The 27859-nt window shown below is 42.9% G+C and overlaps 2 protein-coding genes and 1 non-coding gene across 3 annotated transcripts in view; all 3 read left to right on the top strand.

The window, feature by feature from the left end:
- The first annotated feature begins 113 nt into the window (after nt 1–113).
- LOC129954059 (mRNA export factor GLE1-like) lies at nt 114–19321 on the top strand. The gene is made up of 3 exons (XM_056067708.1): nt 114–1204; nt 10564–10625; nt 18104–19321. Exons 1-3 carry the CDS (start codon nt 359–361, stop codon nt 19209–19211), a joined length of 2016 nt encoding a protein of 671 aa, XP_055923683.1. The 5' UTR covers nt 114–358; the 3' UTR covers nt 19212–19321.
- LOC129943539 (5S ribosomal RNA) lies at nt 16287–16405 on the top strand. The gene has a single exon (XR_008781265.1). It is a non-coding gene; the product is annotated as a 5S ribosomal RNA (ribosomal RNA).
- A 4830-nt stretch (nt 19322–24151) lies between the features above and the next one.
- The window catches only part of LOC129941273 (axoneme-associated protein mst101(2)-like), a 130929-nt gene continuing 127221 nt past the window's right edge, over nt 24152–27859 (top strand). Inside the window, exon 1 of the mRNA XM_056049865.1 lies at nt 24152–24477. Within this exon, the coding sequence (XP_055905840.1) occupies nt 24152–24477 (326 nt within the window). The remainder of the gene's footprint in view (nt 24478–27859) is intronic.

The following is a 27859-nucleotide window of genomic DNA, read 5'->3' as shown; positions in this document are numbered from 1 at the left end:
TTCTAAGAAAAGGTAATTGATAAAGATTGATTAGGTGGAACTCAGGTAGGTAAGTTTTCGCCAACGACCATACCACGATGAAAATATCGGTTCTCGTCAGTCGTTCTTTGACTTCCAAAGTGTAAAGAAGTGTATTTCATATTTTATTTCAAAGTTAAATTAGTGCAAGATATAATTAAAAAGTAAAGTTGGCAGTTTGCCACCAAAGAAATTAACAATCGATAGCTTAGTGGAGGTGGCGTCCGAAGGCAGATCCAAGGGTCGTGGGTTCGAGTCCCAGTCGGAGTCTACCAAAAAATTAATTGCTTTTTTTCACAACCGAGAAATTGTGGACTTTATTAGTTGGGAAGAGAAGCAAATGGTTAAGGAGAAGAAAGCGGGGGTATCGAAAGATACCTCTGCCAACACATCGTTCGATGTTGCGGTGGTGCCAGCAGCGGTACCGCAAGCAACTGCAACAACATCAGGTCAGGCATCTGACCAATGGATGGAAACAACAACCAACAAAAAAAGAAAAATCAAAAAACATAGCCCAAATAAAGTGGAGAGGGCCAACTCTGCTAAGCGGCGGGACATGCGGAAGGAAATGAAGAGTGGTAAAGGAGGAATTACCACCGAGAGTGAGTTTTCCGACTACGCCGAGTCGGATAAAATTGAATATGTATCCGAAGGTGGAGAGGGGCTCTTCAGGTCTCCGAATATGGATTTAATCCTATCGGAGCCAGAGCCAGTCCCGCCGCCAACGGAGGCTTTGGAGGTAATGGCGGACCTCCAGGATGAAACCGAACTGGTACAGGCCCTGCAAACCAAACAGGCAGCCATCAGCCAGTTCGAGCAAAGCCTCAACAAGCTGAAGGAGGAAATCGAGCCCCTCCTCACTGCACTTAGACTCAAACAAGAGGCGCGCCGAAAGGAAGAGGCAGTGCAAAAACAACAGCAACAACAACTACAGCAGCAAAAACAACCACAACATAAGCCCGCTCCCAAAAACACAGGAGCGGAGCAAAATAAAAAGAAGCCAGCAGCAGTCACAGGCCCGGATGTTGAGGGCCCATCGACCTCAGCTAAAGCAATGCAGCAGCAACAACAGCAGCAGAAACAGCAGCAGCAGAAACAACAGCAGCAGAAGCAGCAACAACAGCAGCAGAAGCAGCAACAACAACAACAGCAACACCAGAAACAACCACAGCCCAAGAAGGAGAAGGTGCCACCAATTAGAACCTACCGGGTTGACCTGCAAGACTTGAAACAGGTATGTAAGTCGGCCACTAAGGGCAAATTTTTAATTAATATTCTAAATGAAAAAGAAAAGCGGTATTCGGTACAGTGCTTCTCATTGGCCGAATACAAACTACTTAAAGAAGTGCTCAAACAGGCCACCGCTGAGTTCTTCAGCTATACTCCTAAGAGCGAAAAATTCCAGACGGTCCTACTGAAGGGCATAAGTTCCTGCACGGAACCAGAGGAGCTCTTAGCTGAGCTCCGTCAAAAAGCCACGGACGATCTCGATTTTATCGGGGTCAAGCCGTTCACTACGGTGAAGTCCAGGCGGGAGGGTTATAGGCTGCCAATGTTCTTGGTAACATTATCGCCCCAAAGCAGTTTTGGTAGTGTGAAGAAAATCACATCTCTCGACTATCAAACTGCACGATGGGATACATTAAAAAGGCACGACGGCATTTTACAATGTACTAACTGCCAGAGGTTTGGCCATGCCAATGCCAACTGCAATATGCAGTTGCGTTGTGTGAGGTGCGGAGAAACCCACAAAGAAGGAGAGTGCAAGCTGGGGAATGAGCGGGTTGAGGATTTGACCCTGCTCAAGTGTGTCCTTTGTGGAAACCAAGGGCACCCGGCTAACTATAGGGGTTGCCCTAAGGTCCAACAAATGAAGCAAAAACAGGCCAGTCAAAAAGCCGAAAAAAGTCGAACAGTTCGACAGGCTCCAACACAAAAATTCGTGGATCCTAAATTCTCTTACGCCCAAATGGTGTCAGGGAGTGGAAACACGAGACAGGCTCCACCAACGGTTGCCCCAAAGGCCCCTGTGCCTAAGGCACCAGAGGTGCAGCCTGACATTGTAGCCTTGTTGTTGAGCATTCAAGGTCAACTAACAGGACTGCAAAGTCAGATAAAGGAGCAAGGCAAAAGGGTAGATCATCTCTACTCTTTGTTGCCTGGCCTGGCGCAACTAAGACCATAATGGGCGCGCTGCCGGAGACGCGCCTAAAAGTCCTAGCTGTGAATGTAAATTCACTGATTAGGATTGAACGAAGAGCCAATATGTTCCAATTGTTGAAAGACTACAGTCCCGATGTGTTTATGGCTAGCGAAACTAAGCTAAACCACAAACACAAATTGACTCATAAAAATTACAATATCGTAAGAAGAGACCGGCCCGACTCCACTCAAGGGGGCGGTGTCGCTCTCTTTATACGAAAAGGCATTAATTATAAAGTCATATACAACAATGAATTGCGAAAGCTCAAGACGCTAGAAGTTTGCGTCGTATGCATCTCTCTCTCTCAAGGGAAGCGGATGTATATGATTGCGGCTTATGCGGCTGGAGCTCCGCAGGTTACTTACTTTGCTTCAGAACTCGAGATTCTTTTTAGGGAACTTAAACTGAGCTTGGAAGAAAACTATTTTATCTTGGCCGGTGATTTGAACGCAAAACATGAAGATTGGGGAAATCAACATAGTAATCCCAGAGGTAATCATCTTTTTAATTTGATGAATCTTTACAGCGTTGAATATGGCGTCGACCTGCTGGCTACTGAAAGGCCATCGTATCCAAGAAGCGGCTCCTTTCTGGACCTTTTGCTGTACGACACTAGACTGACAGTAACAGACAAAGTGAGTAATCATTCTCGAAACTGCTTACAGACAGTCGAGTACGACAGTGATCACTGTGGACTGGCTGCTGTATTGCAGATTCCGAACGAACGCGTGGAGTTGGAGGAATACGTTGCAACACACTCTTACAATTACAGTAAGATGCGTTGGCCTCGTTTCACCAACGACTTAGCGAGAGAACTTCGTTCGAGTGACATAGCCCCACCAAACAACAGAAACCTGACAAATACAGAAATTGACCAACACTTACAACAGATGGACGAAACAATAAAACGAACGATGGAACGGACAATCCCAAAGTACAGAGAACGGGACCAAATGGACGCTTACAGAAACGCGACAATTGTAGCACTGCGAAAGCACAAGAGTGGCTTACTGACAAGACTCAAAAATTTGTACAGACGACTTACAGACCCACACGACTTGGAGGTTAGGACACTGAAGTCGTCAATAAAAAATGTCAATCTGTTGATTAAGGAGAACTACAGGCTATCAATTAACAAGTACTGGGACCGCAAGATCCGGTCAGTTAATTCGAGCGACCCTAGTATGTTCCCTAAAATCAACAAGATATTCAGAAAAAAGAACGACAATGACCTTCCGAGTCTGAAACTCCAAAGAACCGAAGAAAACAGATACGTACTCATGACAGCGCAAATAGATCCAGAAGAAGCCATCTTTGACGATGACTTTTATATAATTGAAGATCCGAAGGAAAAAGTGGAGGCGGTGGGAGCTGCTTTCCAGCAAGTGTACAAGGTGAATGTTAGCATTCGCCCCAACCACGACCTGGAAAACAGAGCCCTACTTAATCACTTTTACCTCCGTAATGATATCACACATTGGCGATCTGAGAACCGCGGTTTCATGCGGTTCAATGACGATTCCTTGGCAAATGCCATAATCGCCGAGCAAACGGGACCAAGTCCCTTGTTAGTGACGAAGGTTGAGCTTCAGCTCATCTTCAATTCAATAAAAAACAAAAAGTCAGCAGGTGTCGATGGTATATCCAACGTTGTACTAAGACATTTACCGATGGAAGCAATTGACATTTACACCACACTCTTCAACAATGCACTGAATAATGCATATTATCCAGTGCATTGGAAGACTGCTGTGGTTCATCCTCTCCCGAAAAAGGGAAAGGACAACTCCAACCCGTCAAATCTTCGGTCGATAAGTCTTCTTCCGAGCATCAGCAAAGTTTTCGAAAAAATCATTAATAGGGCTCTGACTAAGTGGGCTGCGGACAACAAAATTATTCCGGATAAACAGTTCGGGTTCAAGGCGGGTCATGACACAATTCATGCTGCGTCTAAACTCGTTTCTGATATCCAATGGAATAAATCAAAACAACAATGCACAGGTGCTGTTCTGGTTGATTTGGAAAAGGCCTTTGACACCGTATGGTTAGAGGGTCTTTACCTAAAACTGAGCAGACTTGGCATAAGCAAGCCATTGTTGTATATACTTTATGATATGCTTAACGGTAGAAAGTTTGTTGTCAAAAGTGGCAATGTAACTTCTACCACAACATTCTCAATTAAAAATGGTCTTCAACAGGGAGCGGTGAATTCGCCGATTCTCTTCAGCATTTACACCAGCGATCTGATAGGTAGTCTTACAAAGGCAATTGCGTACGCCGACGATCTAATTGCGTACAGAACGGCCCGAAAGGTTGAGGTTATTAGAATTCTCTTGCAGCGTGATTTCGACAAGATTCAGCGATATTGCGACGACTGGAAACTGAAAATAAATGTCCAGAAGTCAGAGACAATTCTGTTCCGGACTCCGTTGGCTGGGGCCACGAGGGATACGTGTAAGAATTGGCGCAAGATGGTCATCGTTGATCTTCACGGGCAGCCATTGGCGAGCAAAAGTGTAGTGAAGTACCTCGGTATCTGGTTAGATCAGTATTTATATTTCGACAGACATATAAATGCTGCTCTGACCAGGGCCAGAGGAGCCTTCGCTCTGACGAAACGACTGTTTTTTAGCAGTCGGCTTGACCCCAGAGTGAAGGTAATTTGCTACATGGCCCTCATACGGCCAATGATCGTTTATGGTTGTCCTGTGTGGTTCAACGTTGCCCCTTCCCAGATGGAGAAGTTTCGGGTGTTCGAGCGGCAGTGTTTACGACGCTGTACCGGCTTATATCGAACAGCCGAATCTTCTTATGTGCATTATTATTCCAACGAGGTCCTGTACAACGGGGCTCGAATCAACAGAATTGACAATTTCGTGATAAAACTCGTTCGAGGTCACATTGCAAGAGCTATGACTTCGACCAACAATTTAATTTTCGGGGCGTTCTATCCGAACGACGAGTATTTTGAGAGTACACGCTTGAGCGGCTTCATTCCCCCAGAGGCATTCCTCTTTTTAGATAGATGCGGTCTGATACAGGATAGATTGGCAGTTCCGTTAATCTACCACGTCAGACGAAGAACCGTGGATAGGCGACTCCTGTACAATCGGGACGTCATGGCACAAGGCGGAGCAGAGCTCCTTCGGTTCAGTAGGGCTGTGTCCGAACGGGACCGAACTGATAGGGTGAAGCAGGAGAACCAGTTTTGGTGGCTTCAATCGGCACTTGATAATGGGTAGTCGGGATGGGGTTTAAGCCTTGGCCGGCTTACATACTTGTTTTATAGTTTTAGGGTTTAGTTTTAAGTAGAATAGGCATGGTGGCACGAAAAAAAAAAAAAATTAAAAAAAAAAAAAAAATAAAAATAAAAAAAAAAAAAAAAAAAAAAAAAAAAAACAATAAAAAACATTAAAAAAAAAATAAAAATATAAAAAAAAAAGACAACGAAATATGAAAAACAAAAATGTAAGATAGTTAGATTTGCTGCTGTGGTTGTTCTAGTTTTAAGTAGTTTATAGGTAGAATAGGTAGTTTAAGTTAGTTTTTAAGTTTTATTTAAGGACCTTATTTTAAGTAGTTTGTAAGTAAAAATAAAAAAGGTTATTGATATTAGTTTTTTCAAAATTTTCTAATAAAAACAAAACAAATAAAATTTAAATTGAAGTAAAATAGATCTTAAGGCCGAAAGGCATTAGTAATTAGTGTTATAGTTTAGCTTAGAGTGTCCGTATGGGACCATTAAGTTAGTTGTAAGTTATGGATAATTAGGCTAGTTTTATGAATTTTTGTCTAGCTTTAAGATAGGTTTAAGATTGAACTAATAAAAATGAATTTAAAAAAAAAAAAAAAAAAAAAAAAAATATCGGTTCTCGTCCGATCACCGAAATCAAGCATCGTCGGGCGCGGTTAGTACTTAGATGGGGGACCGCTTGGGAACACCGCGTGTTGTTGGCACGCGTGCCTTTTTGCTGCACAAAGGTCTTCTGCACACACTTTAAACCTTCCAAATCAAGTATTTTGCATATAAAAAATATTCCGGCCTCATTCCAGCGACGCTAAATGGTGTTTTTTCAACATTAAAAAAAATATTTTTGTAGGTATTTTTTTTTTGTGTGCGAGTACATGGTACTGCGGCTTTGGAAATCTTATCAAACGATGAATGTTCTTATGGGAACTGAAAATATGAGGTTTTTGTGTACATTAGGGTCTAAAAAGGTGAAAAAAATGAATTTTGATTTTTTCTTATCAGTGCCCCTCAAGGTATGCAACGTTTTGTTGAAAATGTCCTTAATGCCTGCAAATACAGGTAAAAGGCGTGTTTTCCTACAGGGTGAGCAGGTAAGACAGCGTTTTCAGTTGAAAAACCATAAATTACCTTGAATTTCTGCAAAACACAGGTGAAAATTATATTTTCTACAGGTAAACAGGTAAAAAAGTAATTTTATTGCTTTGAATGTCTGCAAACATGTATTTTCGTACAGGTAACCAGGTAGAATAGTGTTTTCAGTGGGAAAACCATGACTGGGAGATTGAAAAGTAAAAGATACTTCTAAGAAAAGGTAATTGATAAAGATTGATTAGGTGGAACTCAGGTAGGTAAGTTTTCGCCAACGACCATACCACGATGAAAATATCGGTTCTCGTCAGTCGTTCTTTGGCTTTCAAAGTGAAAACAAGTGTTAGATAATTTTTAATTTCATTTAAAAAGAAAGTGCATTTGTAGTGTTTGGCAATTAAGTAGACAGTTTGCCACTGTTTAAAACAACAATTCGATAGCCTAGTGGAGCTGGCGTCCGAAAACAGCGCAAATAGATCCAGAGGAAGCCATCTTTGACGATGACTTTTACATAATTGAAGATCCGAAGGAAAAAGTGGAGGCGGTGGGAGCTGCTTTCCAGCAAGTGTACAAGGTGAATGTTAGCATTCGCCCCAACCACGACCTGGAAAACAGAGCCCTACTTAATCACTTTTACCTTCGAAATGATATGACACAATGGCGATCTGAGAACCGCGGTTTCATGCGGTTCAATGACGATTCCTTGGCAAATGCCATAATCGCCGAGCAAACGGGACCAAGTCCCTTGTTAGTGACGAAGGTTGAGCTTCAGCTCATCTTTAATTCAATAAAAAACAAAAAGTCAGCAGGTGTCGATGGTATATCCAACGTTGTACTTAGACATTTACCGATGGAAGCAATTGACATTTACACCACGCTCTTCAATAATGCACTGAATAATGCATATTATCCAGTGCATTGGAAGACCGCTGTGGTTCATCCTCTCCCGAAAAAGGGAAAGGACAACTCCAACCCGTCAAATCTTCGGTCGATAAGTCTTCTTCCGAGTATCAGCAAAGTTTTCGAAAAGATCATTAATAGGGCTCTGACTAAGTGGGCTGCGGACAACAAAATAATTCCGGATAAACAGTTCGGGTTCAAGGCGGGTCATGACACAATTCATGCTGCGTCTAAACTCGTTTCTGATATCCAATGGAATAAATCAAAACAACAATGCACAGGTGCTGTTCTTGTTGATTTGGAAAAGGCCTTTGACACCGTATGGTTAGAGGGCCTTTACCTAAAACTGAGCAGGCTTGGCATAAGCAAGCCATTGTTGTATATACTTTATGATATGCTTAACGGTAGAAAGTTTGTTGTCAAAAGTGGCAATGTAACTTCTACCACAACATTCTCAATTAAAAATGGTCTTCAACAGGGAGCGGTGAATTCGCCGATTCTCTTCAGCATTTACACCAGCGATCTGATAGGTAGTCTTACAAAGGCAATTGCGTACGCCGACGATCTAATTGCGTACAGAACGGCCCAAAAGGTTGAGGTTATTAGAATTCTCTTGCAGCGTGATTTCGACAAGATTCAGCGATATTGCGACGACTGGAAACTGAAAATAAATGTCCAGAAGTCAGAGACAATTCTGTTCCGGACTCCGTTGGCTAGGGCCACGGGGGATACGTGTAAGAATTGGCGCAAGATGGTCATCGTTGATCTTCACGGGCAGCCATTGGCGAGCAAAAGTGTAGTGAAGTACCTTGGTATCTGGTTAGATCAGTATTTATATTTCGACAGACATATAAATGCTGCTCTGACCAGGGCCAGAGGAGCCTTCGCTCTGACGAAACGACTGTTTTTTAGCAGTCGGCTTGACCCCAGAGTGAAGGTAATTTGCTACATGGCCCTCATACGGCCAATGATCGTTTATGGTTGTCCTGTGTGGTTCAACGTTGCCCCTTCCCAGATGGAGAAGTTTCGGGTGTTCGAGCGGCAGTGTTTACGACGCTGTACAGGCTTATATCGAACAGCCGAATCTTCTTATGTGCATTACTATTCCAACGAGGTCCTATACAACGGGGCTCGAATCAACAGAATTGACAATTTCGTGATAAAACTCGTTCGAGGTCACATTGCAAGAGCTATGTCTTCGACCAACAATTTAATTTTCGGGGCGTTCTATCCGAACGACGAGTATTTTGAGAGTGCACGCTTGAGCGGCTTCATTCCACCAGAGGCATTCCTCTTTTTAGACAAATGCGGTCTGATACAGGATAGATTGGCAGTTCCGTTAATCTACCACGTCAGACGAAGAACCGTGGACAGACGACTCCTGTACAATCGGGACGTCATGGCACAAGGCGGAGCAGAGCTCCTTCGGTTCAGTAGGGCTGTGTCCGAACGGGACCGAACTGATAGGGTGAAGCAGGAGAACCAGTTTTGGTGGCTTCAATCGGCACTTGATATTGGGTAGTCGGGATGGGGTTTTAAGCCTTGGCCGGCTTACATACTTGTTTTATAGTTTTAGGGCTTAGTTTTAAGTAGAATAGGCATGGTGGCACAAAAAGAAATAGAAAAAAAAAAAAAACAATAAAAAAAAATACAAAAAATACAAAAAAAAAAAAAAAAAACATTAAAATAAAAAAAAGAAAACATGGAATAAAAAAAAAAAAAAAATAAAAATAAAAAAAGACAAAAAAATATGAAAAAAAAATGTTTGATAGTTAGATTTGCTGCTGTGGTTGTTCTAGTTTTAAGTAGTTTATAGGTAGAATAGGTAGTTTTAGTTAGTTTTAAGTTTTATTTAAGGACCTTATTTTAAGTAGTTTGTAAGTAAAAATAAATAAAAAAAAGGATATTGATATTAGTTTTTTGTTCAAATTTTCTAATAAATACAAAAATAAATGAAATAAAATTTAAATGAAGTAAAATAGATCTTAAGGCCGAAAGGCATTAGTAATTAGTGTTATAGTTTAGCTTAGAGTGTCCGTATGGGACCATTAAGTTAGTTGTAAGTTATGGATAATTAGGCTAGTTTTATGAATTTTTGTCTAGCTTTAAGATAGGTTTAAGAATGAATTAATAAAAATGAATTTAAAAAAAAAAAAAAAAAAAACTGGCGTCCGAAAACAGCTCCAAGGGTCGTGGGTTCGAATCCCGTGCGGAGTGCACTAAAAATTTGGAAGCTTTTTTTCACAATCGGGAAATCGTAGATTTTATTGATTGGGAAAATAAGCAAATGGAGAAGGAGCGGAAAGCAGGGGTATCGAAAGATACCTCTGCCAATTCATCAGGTGATGCCAATGTGGTGCCATCAGCGGTACACAAATTCACCGCAACATCATCAGGCCATCAGTCTGATAGTCCATTGACAACAACAAATGTTAAGAGGAAACTTAAGCCTAACCTGGTGGAAAGGAACAATGCTGCTAAGCGCGGAGCGATGCGACAAGGCGTGCAGCAAAAAAAACAACCAGCGATGACGTCACAAAGCGATTCGTCAGACGGTGACATCGACTACGTCTCCGAAGGTGGAGAGGGGCACTATAGGTCGCCTAAAAATAAAAATAGGTTCTCAAGCCTAGCGCCGCCAGAGCAGCCTAAAGAAAGGGAGATGGAGGTGCCTGAAGCCCCCAACGACAACGAAGCCGATGAAGCGGAGCTGGCACAAGTGCTGCAGGCAAAAAAGCAGCAAATAGATGCCTACGAGGACCAGCTAAAAAAGCTGAAGGAGGAGATGGAGCCCCTTCTCAGTGCACTAAGAAACAAAATTGAAGCGCGCCGACAAAAAGAGGCAGCTGAGAAGGAGGACAAACAAGCACAACGGCTCCTACAACAACAACAGCAGCAACAGGCGAAGCAAAAAAAGCCTGATGAAAGGCAACAAAAACAACAACCACAGCAGCAACAACCAAAGCCCGCTACCAAAATCACTGGAGCGGAGCAAAAAATGAAGGCTTTACCAGCAGTGACAGGCTCAATGAAGGAGGGCCCATCTACCTCGAGTAAGGCCAAGCAGCAGCAACAACAAGAGCTACAAGCAAGGCAGCAGCAGCAGCAGAAACAGCAACAAAAGCCGCAGAAGCAGCAACAGCAGCAGCAACAGCAGCAGCAACACCAGAAACAACCACAGCCTAACAAAGAAAAAATACCACCAATAAGGACCCATAAGGTTGACATACAGGACATTAAACAGGTATGTAAGTCGGCCACTAAGGGCAAATTTCTCATTAAAATTCTAAACGAAAAAGAAAAGAATTATTCGGTCCAGTGCTTCTCACTGGCCGAATACAAGTTAGTTAAAGAGTTGCTAAAAGAGGCCACAGCTGAGTTCTTCAGCTATACGCCTAAGAGCGAAAAATTCAAGACGGTCCTTCTGAAGGGCATAAGTTCCTGCACGGAACCGGAGGAGCTCTTAGCTGAGCTCCGCCAAAAAGCCAGTGACGATCTCGATTTTATCGGGGTCAAGCCTTTCACTACGGTGAAGTCAAGACGAGGGGGTTATAGGCTGCCAATGTTCCTCGTAACATTATCGCCCCAAAGCAGTTTGAATAGTGTCGAGAGAATCGTATCTCTCGACAATCAAGCTGTACGCTGGGAGACATTAAAAAGGCACGACGACATTCTACAATGTACGAAGTGCCAGAGGTTTGGCCATGCCAATGCCAACTGCAATATGCAGTTGCGTTGTGTGAGGTGCGGAGAAACCCACAAAGAAGGAGAGTGCAAGCTGGGGAATGAGCGGGTTGAGGATTTGACCCTGCTCAAGTGTGTCCTTTGTGGAAACCAAGGGCACCCCGCTAACTATAGGGGTTGCCCTAAGGTCCAACAAATGAAACACAAACAGGCCAGTCAAAAAGCCGAAAAAAGTCGACAGGCTCCAACACAAAAATTCGTGGATCCCAAATTCTCTTACGCCCAAATGGTGTCAGGGAATGGGAATACGAGACAAGCACCACCAACGGTTGCCCCCAAGGCCCCTGTGCCTAAGGCACCAGAGGTGCAGCCTGACATTGTAGCCTTGTTGTTGAGCATTCAAGGTCAACTAACAGGACTGCAAAGTCAGATAAAGGAGCAAGGCAAAAGGGTAGATCATCTCTACTCTTTGTTGCCTGGCCTGGCGCAATTTAGACCATAATGGGCGCGCTGCCGGAGACGCGCCTAAAAGTCCTAGCTGTGAATGTAAATTCACTGATTAGGATTGAACGAAGAGCCAATATGTTCCAATTGTTGAAAGACTACAGTCCCGATGTGTTTATGGCTAGCGAAACTAAGCTAAACCACAAACACAAATTGACTCATAAAAATTACAATATCGTAAGAAGAGACCGGCCCGACTCCACTCAAGGGGGCGGTGTCGCTCTCTTTATACGAAAAGGCATTAATTATAAAGTCATATACAACAATGAATTGCGAAAGCTCAAGACGCTAGAAGTTTGCGTTGTATGCATCTCTCTCTCTCAAGGGAAGCGGATGTATATGATTGCGGCTTATGCGGCTGGAGCTCCGCAGGTCACTTACTTTGCATCAGAACTCGAAATTCTTTTTAGGGAACTTAAACTGAGCTTGGAAGAAAACTATTTCATCTTGGCCGGTGATTTGAACGCAAAACATGAAGATTGGGGAAATCAACATAGTAATCCCAGAGGTAATCATCTTTTCAATTTGATGAATCTTTACAGCGTTGAATATGGCGTCGACCTGCTGGCTACTGAAAGGCCATCGTATCCAAGAAGCGGCTCCTTTCTGGACCTTTTGCTGTACGACACCAGACTGACAGTTACAGACAAAGTGGGTAATCACCCGCGAAACTGCTTACAGTCAGTCGAGTACGACAGTGATCACTGCGGACTGGCTGCTATAATGCAGATTCCGAACGAACGCGTGGAGTTGGAGGAATACGTTGCAACGCACTCTTACAATTACAGTAAGATGCGTTGGCCTCGTTTCACCAACGCCTTAGCGAGAGAACTTCGTTCGAGTGACATAGCCCCACCAAACAACAGAAACCTGACAAATACAGAAATCGACCAACATTTACAACAGATGGACGAAACAATAAAACGAACAATGGAACGGACAATCCCAAAGTACAGAGAACGGGACCAAATGGACGCTTACAGAAACGCGACAATCGACGCACTGCGAAAGCACAAGAGTGGCTTACTGACAAGACTCAAAAACTTGTACAGACGACTTACAGACCCACACGACTTGGAGGTTAGGACACTGAAGTCGTCAATAAAAAATGTCAATCTGTTGATTAAGGAGAACTACAGGTTATCAATTAACAAGTACTGGGACCGCAAGATCCGGTCAGTTAATTCGAGCGACCCTAGTATGTTCCCTAAAATCAACAAGATATTCAGAAAAAAGAACGACAATGACCTTCCGAGTCTGAAACTCCAAAGAACCGAAGAAAACAGAGACGTACTCATGACAGCGCAAATAGATCCAGAAGAAGCCATCCTTGACGATGACTATTATATAATTGAAGATCCGAAGGAAAAAGTGGAGGCGGTGGGAGCTGCTTTCCAGCAAGTGTACAAGGTGAATGTTAGCATTCGCCCCAACCACGACCTGGAAAACAGAGCCCTACTTAATCACTTTTACCTCCGTAATGATATCACACATTGGCGATCTGAGAACCGCGGTTTCATGCGGTTCAATGACGATTCCTTGGCAAATGCCATAATCGCCGAGCAAACGGGACCAAGTCCCTTGTTAGTGACGAAGGTTGAGCTTCAGCTCATCTTCAATTCAATAAAAAACAAAAAGTCAGCAGGTGTCGATGGTATATCCAACGTTGTACTAAGACATTTACCGATGGAAGCAATTGACATTTACACCACACTCTTCAACAATGCACTGAATAATGCATATTATCCAGTGCATTGGAAGACCGCTGTGGTTCATCCTCTCCCGAAAAAGGGAAAGGACAACTCCAACCCGTCAAATCTTCGGTCGATAAGTCTTCTTCCGAGCATCAGCAAAGTTTTCGAAAAGATCATTAATAGGGCTCTGACTAAGTGGGCTGCGGACAACAAAATTATTCCGGATAAACAGTTCGGGTTCAAGGCGGGTCATGACACAATTCATGCTGCGTCTAAACTCGTTTCTGATATCCAATGGAATAAATCAAAACAACAATGCACAGGTGCTGTCCTGGTTGATTTGGAAAAGGCCTTTGACACCGTATGGTTAGAGGGTCTTTACCTAAAATTGAGCAGGTTTGGCATTAGCAAGCCATTGTTGTATATACTTTATGATATGCTTAACGGTAGAAAGTTTGTTGTCAAAAGTGGCAATGTAACTTCTACCACAACATTCTCAATTAAAAATGGTCTTCAACAGGGAGCGGTGAATTCGCCGATTCTCTTCAGCATTTACACCAGCGATCTGATAGGTAGTCTTACAAAGGCAATTGCGTACGCCGACGATCTAATTGCGTACAGAACGGCCCGAAAGGTTGAGGTTATTAGAATTCTCTTGCAGCGTGATTTCGACAAGATTCAGCGATATTGCGACGACTGGAAACTGAAAATAAATGTCCAGAAGTCAGAGACAATTCTGTTCCGGACTCCTTTGGCTAGGGCCACGAGGGATACGTGTAAGAATCGGCGCAAGATGGTCATCGTTGATCTTCACGGGCAGCCATTGGCGAGCAAAAGTGTAGTGAAGTACCTGGGTATCTGGTTAGATCAGTATTTATATTTCGACAGACATATAAATGCTGCTCTGACCAGGGCCAGAGGAGCCTTCGCTCTGACGAAACGGCTGTTTTTTAGCAGTCGGCTTGACCCCAGAGTGAAGGTTATTTGCTACATGGCCCTCATACGGCCAATGATCGTGTATGGTTGTCCTGTGTGGTTCAACGTTGCCCCTTCCCAGATGGAGAAGTTTCGGGTGTTCGAGCGGCAGTGTTTACGACGCTGTACCGGCTTATATCGAACAGCCGAATCTTCTTATGTGCATTATTATTCCAACGAGGTCCTGTACAACGGGGCTCGAATCAACAGAATTGACAATTTCGTGATAAAACTCGTTCGAGGTCACATTGCAAGAGCTATGTCTTCGACCAACAATTTAATTTTCGGGGCGTTCTATCCGAACGACGAGTATTTTGAGAGTGCACGCTTGAGCGGCTTTATTCCCCCAGAGGCATTCCTCTTTTTAGATAGATGCGGTCTGATACAGGATAGATTGGCAGTTCCGTTAATCTACCACGTCAGACGAAGAACCGTGGATAGGCGACTCCCGTACAGTCGGGACGTCATGGCACAAGGCGGAGCGGAGCTCCTTCGGTTCAGTAGGGCTGTGTCCGAACGGGACCGAACTGATAGGGTGAAGCAGGAGAACCAGTTTTGGTGGCTTCAATCGGCACTTGATAATGGGTAGGTCGGGATGGGGTTTAAGCCTTGGCCGGCTTACATACTTGTTTTATAGTTTTAGGGTTTAGGGTTTAGTTTTAAGTAGAATAGGCATGGTGGCACAAAAAAAAAAAAATACAAAAAAATTAAAAAATAAAAAGAAAAAAAAAACAAAGAAAAAATAAATTAAAAACAAAAAAATTCAAAGAAAAAAAAAAAAAAATCAAAGAAAAAAAAAAACCATACAAAAAAAGACAGTAAAATATAAAAACAAAACACGTTAGATTTGCTGCTGTGGTTGTTCTAGTTTTAAGTAGTTTATAGGTAGAATAGGTAGTTTAAGTTAGCTTTAAGTTTTATTTAAGGACCTAATTTTAAGTAGTTTTTTAAGTAAAAATAAAAAAGGACCTTGATATTAGTTTTTTCTCATAATTTTCTAATAAATACAAAATAAATAAAATTAAAATGAAGTAAAATAGATCTTAGGGCCGAAAGGCATTAGTTTTAAGTGTTATAGTTTAGCTTAGAGTGTCCGTATGGGACCATTAAGTTAGTTGTAAGTTATGGATAATTAGGCTAGTTTTATGAATTTTTGTCTAGCTTTAAGATAGGTTTAAGATTGAATAAATAAAAATGAATTTGAAAAAAAAAAAAAAAAAAAATATCGGTTCTCGTCCGATCACCGAAATCAAGCATCGTCGGGCGCGGTTAGTACTTAGATGGGGGACCGCTTGGGAACACCGCGTGTTGTTGGCACGCGTGCCTTTTTGCTGCACAAAGGTCTTCTGCACACACTTTAAACCTTCCAAATCAAGTATTTTGCATATAAAAAATATTCCGGCCTCATTCCAGCGACGCTAAATGGTGTTTTTTCAACATTAAAAAAAATATTTTTGTAGGTATTTTTTTTTTGTGTGCGAGTACATGGTACTGCGGCTTTGGAAATCTTATCAAACGATGAATGTTCTTATGGGAACTGAAAATATGAGGTTTTTGTGTACATTAGGGTCTAAAAAGGTGAAAAAAATGAATTTTGATTTTTTCTTATCAGTGCCCCTCAAGGTATGCAACGTTTTGTTGAAAATGTCCTTAATGCCTGCAAATACAGGTAAAAGGCGTGTTTTCCTACAGGGTGAGCAGGTAAGACAGCGTTTTCAGTTGAAAAACCATAAATTACCTTGAATTTCTGCAAAACACAGGTGAAAATTATATTTTCTACAGGTAAACAGGTAAAAAAGTAATTTTATTGCTTTGAATGTCTGCAAACATGTATTTTCGTACAGGTAACCAGGTAGAATAGTGTTTTCAGTGGGAAAACCATGACTGGGAGATTGAAAAGTAAAAGATACTTCTAAGAAAAGGTAATTGATAAAGATTGATTAGGTGGAACTCAGGTAGGTAAGTTTTCGCCAACGACCATACCACGATGAAAATATCGGTTCTCGTCCGATCACCGAAATCAAGCATCGTCGGGCGCGGTTAGTACTTAGATGGGGGACCGCTTGGGAACACCGCGTGTTGTTGGCACGCGTGCCTTTTTGCTGCACAAAGGTCTTCTGCACACACTTTAAACCTTCCAAATCAAGTATTTTGCATATAAAAAATATTCCGGCCTCATTCCAGCGACGCTAAATGGTGTTTTTTCAACATTAAAAAAAATATTTTTGTAGGTATTTTTTTTTTGTGTGCGAGTACATGGTACTGCGGCTTTGGAAATCTTATCAAACGATGAATGTTCTTATGGGAACTGAAAATATGAGGTTTTTGTGTACATTAGGGTCTAAAAAGGTGAAAAAAATGAATTTTGATTTTTTCTTATCAGTGCCCCTCAAGGTATGCAACGTTTTGTTGAAAATGTCCTTAATGCCTGCAAATACAGGTAAAAGGCGTGTTTTCCTACAGGGTGAGCAGGTAAGACAGCGTTTTCAGTTGAAAAACCATAAATTACCTTGAATTTCTGCAAAACACAGGTGAAAATTATATTTTCTACAGGTAAACAGGTAAAAAAGTAATTTTATTGCTTTGAATGTCTGCAAACATGTATTTTCGTACAGGTAACCAGGTAGAATAGTGTTTTCAGTGGGAAAACCATGACTGGGAGATTGAAAAGTAAAAGATACTTCTAAGAAAAGGTAATTGATAAAGATTGATTAGGTGGAACTCAGGTAGGTAAGTTTTCGCCAACGACCATACCACGATGAAAATATCGGTTCTCGTCAGTCGTTATTTGACTTCCAAAGTGTGAAGAAGTGCTTTTTTTATCTTAGTTTCAAGTAAAACAAGTCCAAGTGTGTTAGTAAATCTAAAGTTGGCAAGTTGCCACAACTTTTTTAAACTCATCGGTAGCTCAGTGGAGGTGGCGTCTGCAGACGAATCCAAAGGTCGTGGGTTCGAATCCCGGGCGGAGTCGACGAAAAATATTATTGCTTTTTTTCACAATCGAGAAATTGTTGATTTCATCGATTGGGAAGAGAAGCAAATGGTTAAGGAGAAGAAAGCTGGGGTATCGAAAGATACCTCGGCCAACACATCAGGCGATATTACGGTGGTGCCAGTAACAGCACCACAAACAACAGCAACAACATCTGGTCAAACATCAGACCACTGGATAGAAGCAGCAGCAACTATCAAAAAAAGAAAATTAAAAAAGCATAGCCCAAACAAAGTGGAGAGGGCCAACTCTGCTAAGCGGCGGGACATGCGGAAAGAAATGGAGGGTGGTAAAGGAGGAGTTACCACCGAGAGCGAGTTTTCAGACTACGCAGAGTCTGAAAAAACTGAATACGTGTCTGAAGGTGGAGAGGGGCTCTTCAGGCCTCCGAATATGGATTTAATCCTATCGGAGCCAGAGCCAGTCCCGCCGACAACGAAGGCTTTGGAGGTAGTGGTGGACCTCCAAAATGAAATAGAACTGGTGCAGGCCCTGCAAACCAAACAGGCAGCCATCAGCCAGTTCGAGCAAAGGCTCAATAAGCTCAAGGAAGAAATAGAGCCCCTCCTCAGTGCACTTAAGCACAAACAAGAGGCGCGCCGACAAGAAGAGGCAGCGCAAAAGCTACATGAGCAAAAACAACTGCAGCAAAAACAACAGCAACAACAACTACAGCAGCAAAAACAACCACAACATAAGCCCGCTCCCAAAAACACAGGAGCGGAGCAAAATAAAAAGAAGCCAGCAGCAGTCACAGGCCCAAATGTTGAGGGCCCATCAACCTCAAGTAAAGCAATGCAGCAGCAACAACAGCAGCAGAAACAGCAGCAGCAGAAACAACAGCAGCAGAAGCAGCAACAACAGCAGCAACACCAGAAACAACCACAGCCCAAGAAGGAGAAGGTGCCACCAATTAGGACCTACCGGGTTGACCTGCAAGACTTGAAACAGGTATGTAAGTCGGCCACTAATGGCAAATTTTTAATCAATATTCTGAATGAAAAAGAAAAGCGGTATTCGGTACAGTGCTTCTCACTGGCCGAATACAAATTACTTAAAGAAGTGCTGAAACAGGCCACCGCTGAGTTCTTCAGCTATACGCCTAAGAGCGAAAAATTCCAGACGGTCCTTCTGAAGGGCATAAGTTCCTGCACGGAACCAGAGGAGCTCTTAGCTGAGCTCCGTCAAAAAGCCACGGACGATCTCGATTTTATCGGGGTCAAGCCGTTCACTACGGTGAAGTCAAGACGAGGGGGTTATAGGCTGCCAATGTTCCTGGTAACATTATCGCCCCAAAGCAGTTTCGAAAGTGTGAAGAAAATCAAATCTCTCGACTATCAAACTGCACGATGGGATACATTAAAAAGGCACGACGGCATTTTACAATGTACGAAGTGCCAGAGGTTTGGCCATGCCAATGCCAACTGCAATATGCAGTTGCGTTGTGTGAGGTGCGGAGAAACACACAAAGAAGGAGAGTGCAAGCTGGGGAATGAGCGGGTTGAGGATTTGACCCTGCTCAAGTGTGTCCTTTGTGGAAACCAAGGGCACCCGGCTAACTATAGGGGTTGCCCTAAGGTCCAACAAATGAAGCAAAAACAGGCCAGTCAAAAAGCCGAAAAAAGTCGAACAGTTCGACAGGCTCCAACACAAAAATTCGTGGATCCCAAATTCTCTTACGCCCAAATGGTGTCAGGGAGTGGAAACACGAGACAGGCTCCACCAACGGTTGCCCCAAAGGCCCCTGTGCCTAAGGCACCAGAGGTGCAGCCTGACATTGTAGCCCTGTTGTTGAGCATTCAAGGTCAACTAACAGGACTGCAAAGTCAGATAAAGGAGCAAGGCAAAAGGGTAGATCATCTCTACTCTTTGTTGCCTGGCCTGGCGCAATTTAGACCATAATGGGCGCGCTGCCGGAGACGCGCCTAAAGGTCCTAGCTGTGAATGTAAATTCACTGATTAGGATTGAACGAAGAGCCAATATGTTCCAATTGTTGAAAGACTACAGTCCCGATGTGTTTATGGCTAGCGAAACTAAGCTAAACCACAACCACAAATTGACTCATAAAAATTACAATATCGTAAGAAGAGACCGGCCCGACTCCACTCAAGGGGGCGGTGTCGCTCTCTTTATACGAAAAGGCATTAATTATAAAGTCATATACAACAATGAATTGCGAAAGCTCAAGACGCTAGAAGTTTGCGTCGTATGCATCTCTCTCTCTCAAGGGAAGCGGATGTATATGATTGCGGCTTATGCGGCTGGAGCTCCGCAGGTTACTTACTTTGCTTCAGAACTCGAGATTCTTTTTAGGGAACTGAAACTGAGCTTGGAAGAAAACTATTTCATCTTGGCCGGTGATTTGAACGCAAAACATGAAGATTGGGGAAATCAACATAGTAATCCCAGAGGTAATCATCTTTTTAATTTGATGAATCTTTACAGCGTTGAATATGGCGTCGACCTGCTGGCTACTGAAAAGCCATCGTATCCAAGAAGCGGCTCCTTTCTGGACCTTTTGCTGTACGACACCAGACTGACAGTTACAGACAAAGTGGGTAATCACCCGCGAAACTGCTTACAGACAGTCGAGTACGACAGTGATCACTGCGGACTGGCTGCTGTAATGCAGATCCCGAACGAACGCGTGGAGTTGGAGGAATACTTTCCAACGCATTCTTACAATTACAGTAAGATGCGTTGGCCTCGTTTCACCAACGCCTTAGCGAGAGAACTTCGTTCGAGTGACATAGCCCCACCAAACAACAGAAACCTGACAAATACAGAAATCGACCAACACTTACAACAGATGGACGAAACAATAAAACGAACGATGGAACGGACAATCCCAAAGTACAAAGAACGGGACCAAATGGACGCTTACAGAAACGCGACAATTGACGCACTACGTAGGCACAAGAGTGGCTTACTGACCAGACTCAAAAACTTGCACAGACGACTTACAGACCCACGCGACTTGGAGGTTAGGACACTGAAATCGTCAATAAAAAATGTCAATCTGTTGATTAAGGAGAACTACAGGCTATCAATTAACAAGTACTGGGACCGCAAGATCCGGTCAGTTAATTCGAGCGACCCTAGTATGTTCCCTAAAATCAACAAAATATTCAGAAAAAAGAACGACAATGACCTTCCGAGTCTGAAACTCCAAAGAACCGAAGAAAACAGAGACGTACTCATGACAGCGCAAATAGATCCAGAAGAAGCCATCTTTGACGATGACTTTTATATAATTGAAGATCCGAAGGAAAAAGTGGAGGCGGTGGGAGCTGCTTTCCAGCAAGTGTACAAGGTGAATGTTAGCATTCGCCCCAACCACGACCTGGAAAACAGAGCCCTACTTAATCACTTTTACCTCCGTAATGATATCACACATTGGCGATCTGAGAACCGCGGTTTCATGCGGTTCAATGACGATTCCTTGGCAAATGCCATAATCGCCGAGCAAACGGGACCAAGTCCCTTGTTAGTGACTAAGGTTGAGCTTCAGCTCATCTTTAACTCAATAAAAAACAAAAAGTCAGCAGGTGTCGATGGTATATCCAACGTTGTACTAAGACATTTACCGATGGAAGCAATTGACATATACACCACGCTCTTCAATAATGCACTGAATAATGCATATTATCCAGTGCATTGGAAGACCGCTGTGGTTCATCCTCTCCCGAAAAAGGGAAAGGACAACTCCAACCCGTCAAATCTTCGGTCGATAAGTCTTCTTCCGAGCATCAGCAAAGTTTTCGAAAAGATCATTAATAGGGCTCTGACTAAGTGGGCTGCGGACAACAAAATAATTCCGGATAAACAGTTCGGGTTCAAGGCGGGTCATGACACAATTCATGCTGCGTCTAAACTCGTTTCTGATATCCAATGGAATAAATCAAAACAACAATGCACAGGTGCTGTTCTGGTTGATTTGGAAAAGGCCTTTGACACCGTATGGTTAGAGGGTCTTTACCTAAAACTGAGCAGACTTGGCATAAGCAAGCCATTGTTGTATATACTTTATGATATGCTTAACGGTAGAAAGTTTGTTGTCAAAAGTGGCAATGTAACTTCTACCACAACATTCTCAATTAAAAATGGTCTTCAACAGGGAGCGGTGAATTCGCCGATTCTCTTCAGCATTTACACCAGCGATCTGATAGGTAGTCTAACAAAGGCAATTGCGTACGCCGACGATCTAATTGCGTACAGAACGGCCCGAAAGGTTGAGGTTATTAGAATTCTCTTGCAGCGTGATTTCGACAAGATTCAGCGATATTGCGACGACTGGAAACTGAAAATAAATGTCCAGAAGTCAGAGACAATTCTGTTCCGAACTCCGTTGGCTAGGGCCACGGGGGATACGTGCAAGAATTGGCGCAAGATGGTCATCGTTGATCTTCACGGGCAGCCATTAGCGAGCAAAAGTGTAGTGAAGTACCTCGGTATCTGGTTAGATCAGTATTTATATTTCGACAGACATATAAATGCTGCTCTGACCAGGGCCAGAGGAGCCTTCGCTCTGACGAAACGGCTGTTTTTTAGCAGTCGGCTTGACCCCAGAGTGAAGGTAATTTGCTACATGGCCCTCATACGGCCAATGATCGTTTATGGTTGTCCTGTGTGGTTCAACGTTGCACCTTCCCAGATGGAAAGGTTTCGGGTGTTCGAGCGGCAGTGTTTACGACGCTGTACCGGCTTATATCGAACAGCCGAATCTTCTTATGTGCATTATTATTCAAACGAGGTCCTATACAACGGGGCTCGAATCAACAGAATTGACAATTTCGTGATAAATCTCGTTCGAGGTCACATTGCAAGAGCTATGTCTTCGACCAACAATTTAATTTTCGGGGCGTTCTATCCGAACGACGAGTATTTTGAGAGTGCACGCTTGAGCGGCTTCATTCCCCCAGAGGCATTCCTCTTTTTAGATAGATGCGGTCTGATACAGGATAGATTGGCAGTTCCGTTAATCTACCACGTCAGACGAAGAACCGTGGATAGGCGACTCCTGTACAATCGGGACGTCATGGCACAAGGCGGAGCAGAGCTCCTTCGGTTCAGTAGGGCTGTGTCCGAACGGGACCGAACTGATAGGGTGAAGCAGGAGAACCAGTTTTGGTGGCTTCAATCGGCACTTGATAGTGGGTAGTCGGGATGGGGTTTTAAGCCTTGGCCGGCTTACATACTTGTTTTATAGTTTTAGGGTTTAGTTTTAAGTAGAATAGGCATGGTGGCACAAAAAAAAAAAAAATAAATAAAAAAAAAAAAAAAAAAAAACAAAAAACAAGAAATTAAAAAAAAAAAAATTAAAAAAACATTAAAAAAAATAAATAAAAATACAAAAAAAAAAAAAAAAAAAAAGACAACGAAATATGAAAAACAAAAATGTTAGATAGTTAGATTTGCTGCTGTGGTTGTTCTAGTTTTAAGTAGTTTATAGGTAGAATAGGTAGTTTAAGTTAGTTTTAAGTTTTATTTAAGGACCTTATTTTAAGTAGTTTGTAAGTAAAAATAAATAAAAAAGGTTATTGATATTAGTTTTTTTCAAAATTTTCTAATAAAAACAAAACAAATAAAATTTAAATGGAAGTAAAATAGATCTTAAGGCCGAAAGGCATTAGTAATTAGTGTTATAGTTTAGCTTAGAGTGTCCGTATGGGACCATTAAGTTAGTTGTAAGTTATGGATAATTTAGGCTAGTTTTATGAATTTTTATCTAGCTTTAAGATAGGTTTAAGAATGAATTAATAAAAATGAATTTAAAAAAAAAAAAAAAAAAAAAAAATATCGGTTCTCGTCCGATCACCGAAATCAAGCATCGTCGGGCGCGGTTAGTACTTAGATGGGGGACCGCTTGGGAACACCGCGTGTTGTTGGCACGCGTGCCTTTTTGCTGCACAAAGGTCTTCTGCACACACTTTAAACCTTCCAAATCAAGTATTTTGCATATAAAAAATATTCCGGCCTCATTCCAGCGACGCTAAATGGTGTTTTTTCAACATTAAAAAAAATATTTTTGTAGGTATTTTTTTTTTGTGTGCGAGTACATGGTACTGCGGCTTTGGAAATCTTATCAAACGATGAATGTTCTTATGGGAACTGAAAATATGAGGTTTTTGTGTACATTAGGGTCTAAAAAGGTGAAAAAAATGAATTTTGATTTTTTCTTATCAGTGCCCCTCAAGGTATGCAACGTTTTGTTGAAAATGTCCTTAATGCCTGCAAATACAGGTAAAAGGCGTGTTTTCCTACAGGGTGAGCAGGTAAGACAGCGTTTTCAGTTGAAAAACCATAAATTACCTTGAATTTCTGCAAAACACAGGTGAAAATTATATTTTCTACAGGTAAACAGGTAAAAAAGTAATTTTATTGCTTTGAATGTCTGCAAACATGTATTTTCGTACAGGTAACCAGGTAGAATAGTGTTTTCAGTGGGAAAACCATGACTGGGAGATTGAAAAGTAAAAGATACTTCTAAGAAAAGGTAATTGATAAAGATTGATTAGGTGGAACTCAGGTAGGTAAGTTTTCGCCAACGACCATACCACGATGAAAATATCGGTTCTCGTCAGTCGTTCTTTGACTTCCAAAGTGTGAAGAAGTGCTATTTTTATTTTAGTTTCAAAAAACAAGTCCAAGTGTGTTAATAAATCTAAAGTTGGCAAGTTGCCACAACTTTTTTAAACTCATCGGTAGCTCAGTGGAGGTGGCGTCTGCAGACGAATCCAAAGGTCGTGGGTTCGAATCCCGGGCGGAGTCGACGAAAAATATTATAGCTTTTTTTCATAATCGAGAAATTGTTGATTTCATCGATTGGGAAGAGAAGCAAATGGTTAAGGAGAAGAAAGCGGGGGTATCGAAAGATACCTCTGCCAACACGTCAGGCGATGTTACGGTGGTGCCAGTAACAGTACCACAAACAACAGCAACAACATCTGGTCAAACATCAGACCACTGGATAGAAGCAGCAGCAACTATCAAAAAAAGAAAAATGAAGAAGCATAGCCCAAACAAAGTGGAGAGGGCCAACTCTGCTAAGCGGCGGGACATGCGGAAACAAATGGAGGGTGGTAAAGGAGGAGTTACCACCGAGAGCGAGTTTTCAGACTACGCAGAGTCTGAAAAAACTGAATACGTGTCCGAAGGTGGAGAGGGGCTCTTCAGGCCTCCGAATATGGATTTAATCCTATCGGAGCCAGAGCCAGTCCCGCCGACAACGAAGGCTTTGGAGGTAGTGGCGGACCTCCAAGATGAAACCGAACTGGTGCAGGCCCTGCAAACCAAACAGGCAGCCATCAGCCAGTTCGAGGAAAGTCTCAACAAGCTCAAGGAGGAAATAGAGCCCCTCCTCACTGCACTTAAAAACAAACAAGAGGCGCGCCGAAAGCAAGAGGCAGCCCAAAAAGAACAGCAGCAAAAACAACAGCAACATCAACCACAGCAGCAAAAACAACCACAACCCAAGCCCGCTCCCAAAATCACAGGAGCGGAGCAAAATAAAAAGAAACCAGCTGCAGTGACAGGCCCAATTGCTGATGGCCCATCGACCTCGGCCAAGGCCAAACAGCAGCAACAACAACAGCTACAATCAAGGCAGCAGGAGCAGCAGAAACAGCAGCAGCAGCAGCAGAAGAAGAAGCAGCAACAACAACAGCAACAACCACAGCCCAAAAAAGAGAAGGTGCCACCAATCAGGACCTACCGGGTTGACCTGCAGGACCTAAAACAGGTATGTAAGTCGGCCACTAAGGGCAAATTTGTAATAAAGATTTTAAATGACAATGAAAAGCGTTATTCGGTACAGTGCTTCTCACTGGCCGAATACAATTTACTTAAAGGCGTGCTCAAACAGGCCACCGCTGAGTTCTTCAGCTATACGCCTAAGAGCGAAAAATTCCAGACGGTCCTTCTGAAGGGCATAAGTTCCTGCACGGAACCAGAGGAGCTCTTAGCTGAGCTCCGTCAAAAAGCCACGGACGATCTCGATTTTATCGGGGTCAAGCCGTTCACTACGGTGAAGTCCAGGCGGGAGGGTTATAGGCTGCCAATGTTCTTGGTAACATTATCGCCCCAAAGCAGTTTTGATAGTGTGAAGAAAATCAAATCTCTCGACTATCAAACTGCACGATGGGATACATTAAAAAGGCACGACGGCATTTTACAATGTACTAACTGCCAGAGGTTTGGCCATGCCAATGCCAACTGCAATATGCAGTTGCGTTGTGTGAGGTGCGGAGAAACCCACAAAGAAGGAGAGTGCAAGCTGGGGAATGAGCGGGTTGAGGATTTGACCCTGCTCAAGTGTGTCCTTTGTGGAAACCAAGGGCACCCGGCTAACTATAGGGGTTGCCCTAAGGTCCAACAAATGAAGCAAAAACAGGCCAGTCAAAAAGCCGAAAAAAGTCGAACAGTTCGACAGGCTCCAACACAAAAATTCGTGGATCCCAAATTCTCTTACGCCCAAATGGTGTCAGGGAGTGGAAACACGAGACAGGCTCCACCAACGGTTGCCCCAAAGGCCCCTGTGCCTAAGGCACCAGAGGTGCAGCCTGACATTGTAGCCTTGTTGTTGAGCATTCAAGGTCAACTAACAGGACTGCAAAGTCAGATAAAGGAGCAAGGCAAAAGGGTAGATCATCTCTACTCTTTGTTGCCTGGCCTGGCGCAACTAAGACCATAATGGGCGCGCTGCCGGAGACGCGCCTAAAAGTCCTAGCTGTGAATGTAAATTCACTGATTAGGATTGAACGAAGAGCCAATATGTTCCAATTGTTGAAAGACTACAGTCCCGATGTGTTTATGGCTAGCGAAACTAAGCTAAACCACAACCACAAATTGACTCATAAAAATTACAATATCGTAAGAAGAGACCGGCCTGACTCCACTCAAGGGGGCGGTGTCGCTCTCTTCATACGAAAAGGCATTAATTATAAAGTCATATACAACAATGAATTGCGAAAGCTCAAGACGCTAGAAGTTTGCGTCGTATGCATCTCTCTCTCTCAAGGGAAGCGGATGTATATGATTGCGGCTTATGCGGCTGGAGCTCCGCAGGTTACTTACTTTGCTTCAGAACTCGAGATTCTTTTTAGGGAACTGAAACTGGGCTTGGAAGAAAACTATTTCATCTTGGCCGGTGATTTGAACGCAAAACATGAAGATTGGGGAAATCAACATAGTAATCCCAGAGGTAATCATCTTTTTAATTTGATGAATCTTTACAGCGTTGAATATGGCGTCGACCTGCTGGCTACTGAAAGGCCATCGTATCCAAGAAGCGGCTCCTTTCTGGACCTTTTGCTGTACGACACCAGACTGACAGTTACAGACAAAGTGGGTAATCACCCGCGAAACTGCTTACAGACAGTCGAGTACGACAGTGATCACTGCGGACTGGCTGCTGTAATGCAGATTCCGAACGAACGCGTGGAGTTGGAGGAATACGTTCCAACGCATTCTTACAATTACAGCAAGATGCGGTGGCCTCGTTTCACCAATGCCCTAGCGAGAGAACTTCGTTCGAGTGACATAGCCCCACCAAACAACAGAAACCTGACAAATACAGAAATCGACCAACACTTACAACAGATGGACGAAACAATAAAACGAACGATGGAACGGACAATCCCAAAGTACAAAGAACGGGACCAAATGGACGCTTACAGAAACGCGACAATTGACGCACTACGTAGGCACAAGAGTGGCTTACTGACCAGACTCAAAAACTTGCACAGACGACTTACAGACCCACGCGACTTGGAGGTTAGGACACTGAAATCGTCAATAAAAAATGTCAATCTGTTGATTAAGGAGAACTACAGGCTGTCAATTAACAAGTACTGGGACCGCAAGATCCGGTCAGTTAATTCGAGTGACCCTAGTATGTTCCCGAAAATCAACAAGATATTCAGAAAAAAAAACGATAATGACCTTCCGTGTCTTAAACTCCAAAGAACTGAAGAGAACAGAAACGTACTCAGGACAGCGCAAATAGATCCAGAGGAAGCCATCTTTGACGATGACTTTTATATAATTGAAGATCCGAAGGAAAAAGTGGAGGCGGTGGGAGCTGCTTTCCAGCAAGTGTACAAGGTGAATGTTAGCATTCGCCCCAACCACGACCTGGAAAACAGAGCCCTACTTAATCACTTTTACCTCCGTAATGATATCACACATTGGCGATCTGAGAACCGCGGTTTCATGCGGTTCAATGACGATTCCTTGGCAAATGCCATAATCGCCGACCAAATGGGACCAAGTCCCTTGTTAGTGACGAAGGTTGAGCTTCAACTCATCTTCAATTCAATAAAAAATAAAAAGTCAGCAGGTGTCGATGGTATATCCAACGTTGTACTAAGACATTTACCGACGGAAGCAATTGACATTTACACCACACTCTTCAACAATGCACTGAATAATGCATATTATCCAGTGCATTGGAAGACCGCTGTGGTTCATCCTCTCCCGAAAAAGGGAAAGGACAACTCCAACCCGTCAAATCTTCGGTCGATAAGTCTTCTTCCGAGCATCAGCAAAG

This window comes from Eupeodes corollae, chromosome 1 (assembly GCF_945859685.1).
Source record: "Eupeodes corollae chromosome 1, idEupCoro1.1, whole genome shotgun sequence".
Lineage (NCBI taxonomy): Eukaryota > Metazoa > Arthropoda > Insecta > Diptera > Syrphidae > Eupeodes > Eupeodes corollae.
This window is presented reverse-complemented; position numbering and strand designations above follow the sequence as displayed.

Bases quoted from the DNA above. Each gene is read 5' to 3' on its own strand.
- LOC129954059 (XM_056067708.1), top strand. From the start codon at position 359: ATGGTTAAGGAGAAGAAAGCGGGGGTATCGAAAGATACCTCTGCCAAC. The intron at 1,205-10,563 runs GTGCCACCAATT...AGGCAGCAGCAG, and splicing joins CACAGCCCAAGAAGGAGAAG to CAGCAGAAACAGCAACAAAA. The intron at 10,626-18,103 runs CCAGAAACAACC...CTCAAGTAAAGC, and splicing joins CAGCAACAGCAGCAGCAACA to AATGCAGCAGCAACAACAGC.